The 6,589-nt window shown below is 45.0% G+C and overlaps 1 protein-coding gene across 1 annotated transcript in view; it reads right to left on the reverse strand.

The window, feature by feature from the left end:
- Positions 1-1,342, reverse strand: part of SP8 (Sp8 transcription factor) — a 3,961-nt gene extending 2,619 nt beyond the window's left edge. The window contains exons 1-2 of the mRNA XM_025046810.1: positions 1,212-1,342; positions 21-220 (exon numbers count right to left, since the gene is read on the reverse strand). Coding sequence (XP_024902578.1) covers positions 21-220; positions 1,212-1,232 — 221 coding nt within the window. The 5' untranslated portion in view covers positions 1,233-1,342. The remainder of the gene's footprint in view (positions 1-20; positions 221-1,211) is intronic.
- Positions 1,343-6,589: the final 5,247 nt, after the last annotated feature.

Consider the following 6,589-nt stretch of genomic DNA (forward strand, 5'->3'; position numbering starts at 1 on the left):
CCTTCCTGGAGGCCCCCGACACGCCGAAGCTTGAGAGACTGGAACCCACTACATTGCAGCTGCCGGAGGAGGAGGACGATGAACGTTTCCAGGGGTGGAAGCCTTTGCCGAAGGAAGAGGAGCTGTCGGAGAGAGAGGAGGGAGACGGGCTGGGGCTGCCGATCTTATTACAGGTAGCAGCAAGCATGGCCAGAGGAGTCGATCCCAACCTCGGTTCTTCCTGCGAGAAGGGGGAGAGGAGAAGGGGTGGGGGAGGAAAAGGGCCGGTGGGGGAGGGAGGAAAGAAATCTGCATCAGTTCTCCGGTAGCCTCCAAAACGCCCCACTGCACCCCATCTCTCGTTGCGGCGCGCCGCCACCAACTCACCTGGCTCCCCCAACAGCCCCGGCGCCCGGCTGCTTCCTACTCTACGGGAGGGGACAAGTTTGGCTGCCGGCGTCTGATTCGGGAGCAAAGCGCCATGCTAAAGAAGAGTTTGACAAATATTCTCACCTAAAACAACACTCTCGTGCGCACAAGGCCCCAGGCATTTCGAAACAAGCAAGCAAAAGTCCAGATTAGGGAGGAAGGAAGTTTCCTTTACGGAGAAGCCAGGGAAAAACCATTGGAGTGCGTTTTTAAGAGCGCTTCCCCTGCAACCTAGAGAGAGCTTTGAAAATCCTGTTCCGGTCCCCAGAAACCCATCCTGGGTTGTTTCCCCCAGGCCAAAAGAGGTAAACTTATAACGCTGGCTCACTTGCTCTTCCTGCTTTTCATTTTCTTTTTAAAAATGTCTACGAAAGTAAAAAAAAAAAAAAAAAAAAAAAAATGAGACGGGTTCAACGTACCTGCAAGACAAAGCGGGCTGCGGATTTTTTTAAGGGGAAGAGGAAAAATCTGCAGTTTGCCCAGGAGAAAACCTTGCTTTCTTTACCCCCGAAATCGTCGCAGGTAAAATGGGCAGGGCGCGCGTCTCCCGGGCAGGGAGCGGCCGGGCGCTGCGAGGTGGCTTGTCTAAATGCCCTTCGAACCTTTTCCTGCGCTGAAAAAAAGTGACTCTGCCCCCCTCTCCCCCTCTTTCTTTTCTCCAAACTCACTTGTATTTAAAGGGTGGGGGGGAAGCTTTCAATAGAGACTGATAGCCCGTGGCCTGGCCGGGGCGACTTTAACCCCCTCCGATCGTCAATAAAAGGAAACTAATTAAACCAGCAAGAGAAAATCCTGAGACTCACCCCTAGAAGTGAAGTTGCCATCACACAAAAGTGCCCTCTCCTCTCAGAGGATCTTTTTTATATTGATAAATCAGAGGCAGTGTTTTTTTTAGAGGTGTGCAATACAATGATCAGTTCCGCCCATTCCACCACAATTGTAGCTCCCTCTCCGGCTTTGAAGTACCGCGGAGGCGCGGCCAGCCAATCTGCGGCCTCGCCGGGCCGCGCCGCGCGCGCGCCGTGAGGTCATCGGCGCCGCCGCCGGCCGCCGCGGGAGGGTGGGGAGAGGCAGCGGGAGGGGCGCGGGGGGACTGCGTGTGTGTTACAAAGCGGGTGTGTGAGTGTGCAACAATGTAACTGCGTGTGTGACCAAGCTGAAGGAGACGGTGCAGACGGGTGGGGAAGAGAATGTGACGGTGGCCGTGTAATAGCGACAGTGTGGTGAAGGAGTGGGGGAAGGGGACGAACAGTGCAGAGAAGGGGGAGGGTTCTGTGAGTGATAATATATCTGTGTGACAAAGAGGGGTAGAGAGACAGATCAGTATTGAGGGGAAAGGTGTGCGTGCACCATAGTGTAACTGAGTGACGAAGCGACGGAGGGAAGTGAGACAGTGCAGTAAAGCGGGGGTTGGAGGTGTGGGGGAGAGGGAGAAGTGTGAATCTATGTGTGTGGAAGAGTAGAGAGGGTGGATGAGTGTGTGCTTGTGGGGAAAAGGAAGGCTGTGTGAATGTGCTTGTGTGTGTGGGCAGCAAAGCTGCTGGTGGAGAATAGAAACAGTGCAGTAAAGTGTACATACGTAAGAGATTGGCGATTTGAAGAGTGAATCTGCGAACTCGAGTGCAGCTGAGTAAATAAATATGCACAAACGCCATCGTTGTCGCCAACTTCCTCTGGTTCCTTGTACCTACAATCTTGAGCGATCTTTTAACTTCTTGGGCACTGTCACTGCATTTGTAAAGAAAATCGCATTATTATCTATCTTTTCTCTTCAGACTATACCTCTGAAGGATAGAAACAGGCGGAGGCTGAGTGGTATTTTTAGGGGTGAGTTAGGGCGTGTGCGCGCCTGCGTCCAGGAGTTGTTAACTTTGATGAGGTGGTTTTCTTTCTCCCCCCCTCCACCCCCCCGCCCACCCCGTCCAGGTGGGATTCGTCTTTGGAAGTGCCAGTCTCACTCTAGGGGAGCGGGGTGTGTTTGTCCCGTGGCGATGAGTAAATTTCAACACAAAAGGAGAAGATAGAAAAGGGGGTGAAGAAGAATTGGGTTTTCTCCCCCCGCTTTGAGTGAGAAATTGAGCGTCTTCTGGAATTTAGAAGTTTTCACTGGAACTCCCCGCTGCCTCTTTCATAAAGGAAAAAATTAAGATTTGAATTGATATGTGTGGATTTTATTTATCTGAGAATAGAGACAAGGTTTTGACAAATCTTGGACCACATGTATGGAGGCGTCTGTGTCTAATAGCATTTGGGCCAGTGTATACTCCGTTCAAATTCGGTGGGTTTTAATCACTTGCTTGTCATTTGTGTTATTAGTTGCCTTCAGAAATGTCATTACAATTTCACTGCCACCACAAGGGAACATCTTAAACCACAGAAAGCACCATACCAGTGTAGCAGAGTCTACAGCCCTTGGAGCCCTACTGAATATTCATATTTAAAAAAATAATTCATATTTTAGGCAGTTACAAATGCTCTCAGAAATCTAATTTTAAGGCAGAATTGATTAAAATGTTACTGGCTGGAAGAAGTGTTCGGTTTGATTGGTTAAACATTTTAATTTTATTTTGGTTTTTGAACACTCCTCAAGTGTATTACAGCTCTGGAGATGTCAAAAAAAAATTTTCCTGTGGTTTACTGAACTCCAAGTCAAGTTGTTTCACTGTATAAGTTTCATTGAGCAGAGTTGAGGCTGATATTGTGGTATGTGTGTGAGTTTCTGAATGCTTTTTAACATTGTTGGGCTATTGACTGTACATCATATCTATTGATTAAGGGGGTAAGGTACACTCATACTTTGAAGTTAGTGTGAAGTAAATTAATGAACTGCTTTCTTTCTCTGAAGGCTGACGCTTACTATAAATGTCGTGTTTCTCCCTGCAAGCCACTCTGAATGATTTTAGCGTGTTGAGAAGGCGTGACAGGCCAGCCCAGAAGGAGGAAGGGGTGGGGGAAGGAGGGAACTCCGTTTAACAAATAAAAGAGAATTAACTTCATTGCTTTGGTCTCTTTCTATAATGATATTCATTTTAAGGACCTAATACACAGTTGTTCAAATTTGGGGTTTAATTCTAATCAATACCATCACCCTCAAAGTTGGAGGGGGAAAAAACCTTTGAGGGAAGACTCCTATGAATAGTTATTCATCTTTTCATCCTCTTATCTTCTGGAAGTGAGGCAGGGCTATTTTAAAAAATTAAATGCTGATTCTGAGAGTAAATAGAGGCGTTAAGCACTGTTTCCTCAAAAAAAAAAAAAAAAAGCCAGGAATTAGAAAAACTCATCATCATGTGATTACTATTGAGCTACTTATTTCTAAGATTTTTTATTTGTATAAATTTACTTTAGAATCATGTAATTCTTCCTATGACAATGGATCACAATGTGTATGTGGATTTAATGAATATACTGGATTCCTCAATTTACATAAGGTTAGCTTGCAGCATTTGGGAATTTTCACAGGGGGTTGTGTGTGGTTCTTTCTTCATTAGATTATATAGATATATAGAAATTCTACTTACTCCCATTTAAAAAGTTAGGAGTTTATTTCATAGTAGTAGTATTGGTCAAAGGGCATTTTTTCTTATATCACTCCCCCCACCCCGCCACTGCCCGCCCAAACAAGTGGTTAGTGTTTGTCATAAGACATAAAACAGCAGAATTTAAAAGGAAAAAAACAAACAAACAAAGAAAACTATATAATTGACCAAAAATTTAAACAGCAATAATCTTGCTTCTGGTTCCAATGAAACTAGTCTTAATGGCACCTATTTCTCCATTTTCAAGAAGTAACTTGATCATTTTTGACTCCTCCACGGGGGTGGTGGGGGGGGGGACATCTGTAATCTATTGTAGATACAGCCTGTCCCGCGAAGCTTTTCATGGCATATAGAGCTCAGTTTACTTTTTGTGATGTTGATCATCACTTGAGTATTATACAGTGCGATAATATAGAGGTTTGGAAGGGGAAGATAGGCAGTGTAGGCTTTTTAGCATTAATTAAAAGTTTCCCCCACCCCATATGAAGTTTAACATGCTGACAGGGAGTGGATAGATAGATATTCTGCTGTTTCTTGCAAACCTGTGGGATCCACTTTCAATAAAGCTAAAATCTATTAGCATTCTGTATGCATCTGCAGCATAAATTTCATTTGAATTTCAAATTTAATAAACCAGGAGGTTTTTAATCATCCCTGGTTTTATTTGTTTGATATTAACATGCTTATTGACCGGGTCTGGTGACCAGTTTGATCATTACAGGACAGCAAAAAGTTAATTAAAACGACCACAGCCCCTTAATCATATCATCTGTCTCGTCCATGTCGTTCTCTTTATTACCAGTGATGATGGATAGTCTCCCAGATTAATTTCTCTGTTTCTTCGATTTGGACAACAGCTTTTGGGACCTAATTTACATCCTGGGAACAACTTGCTCAAGTATATCTAACACCTTGCAGCTACAATATACATCAACATCTCCTTAGAGAAGAGAAGGAGAGCTTCTTTGCAGGCCGGGTTGAAGACTAATCAATGCTGCGATTTGGAGCTCTTACGCTGTCACAGCCAAAGAAATAGAAGGTCCTAAAAGCAAATTGGAGGCCTCGATCCCTGCTTTTCCTTTTCAGGGAGTGAGGAGTGAAATATGCCTCTGTTGTTTGGTTAAATAGATTAAAATGTGTAGATACGGCGACAAGTAAATAAAGCCATTTGTAACCATTAAGTACAATTAGGGATTTATAGTCAAAAACATCAAAGTTTCCAGGCTTTCAAGTGTCCGGCATCACATCTACACCAAATACGGTTCTGAACCTGTGGTCTTGTATATACACGGCACTGAAAAAGCCGAATTGGAGTGTGAGAGGGAGGATGCACATGGACCACATAGGCGCGTATTTCTGCTGGGTACGTTTAAACCGGGCTCTTCGCAACTCGGTTTCCCGAGTGTTGGCAGGGACGTTCAAGCTCTGGACGCTGACAGGCGAGTGCCCGCTGCGAATGTGAACGCTGTGCGGTCACGCATCCCTAGCGTGCGCCTCTCCCGAAATGGGGAGACGGCTCCCAATCCCTGGCAGCTGTGCGGGGTCCTCGCGCGCGGGCGCGTTGGCTACTAAATAAAGCGTGAAGATGGGTAGGGAGGGAGCCGAGCGCCGCTGGCCGCTGAGGGGAGGAGCCGGCTGGGCCAGATTGGGGGTGTCTCCTCGTCGGGAGCTCTCTGGTCAAAGTTTTGTTCCTACTGAAAAGGAAACCTGGCCAGTCGTGGACCTGAGGGGTGCCCTTTTGCTGTCCACTCCTGCCTTTGGACGGCTTTACTAGGAAGTTGCCTAACATTTCCTGGGAGGGGAGGTAATAAAAGCCCCTCGCTGGTGGCCGATTGTTGAGCCGTAGGTGGGAAGGGATCAGTCGGCCAGAGCCCAGAGAGGGCTGTATTTTCCTGATTGGAAAATGGGAACTTCCACGCTGAACAATAGCTCCTATTAGTGAGGTTATTCGGTTTCAAACTGCCCGGCCACTTTTACAGCCGAGTCCTTACTTTCCTAGTACTGCTTAATTGGATGCATGTGTTGACCACAGCGAAGCAACAGTGACTCTTGATCTACTTGCATAGAATCTCCCGGTGGAGGCAAAGCATTACCTTTGAGACTGTTTCTGAACAAATGGGGCCACTCAAAAAAGCATTTCATATTTTTTTCTTAATTTACTATATTTTTCTTCCATATTACACTGCTTATTTTTTTTTCTCTGCCACTTCAAAACATTCAAAAGTTAGGGATGATTTAGTAAAGAGACTTTCTCATTTAACAGGATAACGTGGGCTTTGATTCACGCTAGCAAGGGCATTCAAATTGCATATATCCAGAGACAAGGAGGACTTTTCTCATGTATCAATCACATAAATATGTAGATAAATCCATAGGTGGGAAAAATATGGAGGTATTTACCAGAAATAGGTATTTCTTCCTCTCTTAAAGGAAGATTATATTAAAGGAAATTACATTTTCTTATTTGTAGTCTACAGGCATAATATTCATGTCCTCATAGTATGTCGATATGATCAAGTGCTAGTTCTATAGGCAGGCATGTACTCTATGGTATATTTCATATTCATTTTTGCCAGATGAAACTGGTAATTAATTCCATAGCACTTTGTATTCCTTCATCACATAAATGAAGGAAACACATG

Source organism: Pteropus alecto, unplaced genomic scaffold, assembly GCF_000325575.1.
Source record: "Pteropus alecto unplaced genomic scaffold, ASM32557v1 scaffold21, whole genome shotgun sequence".
NCBI lineage: Eukaryota > Metazoa > Chordata > Mammalia > Chiroptera > Pteropodidae > Pteropus > Pteropus alecto.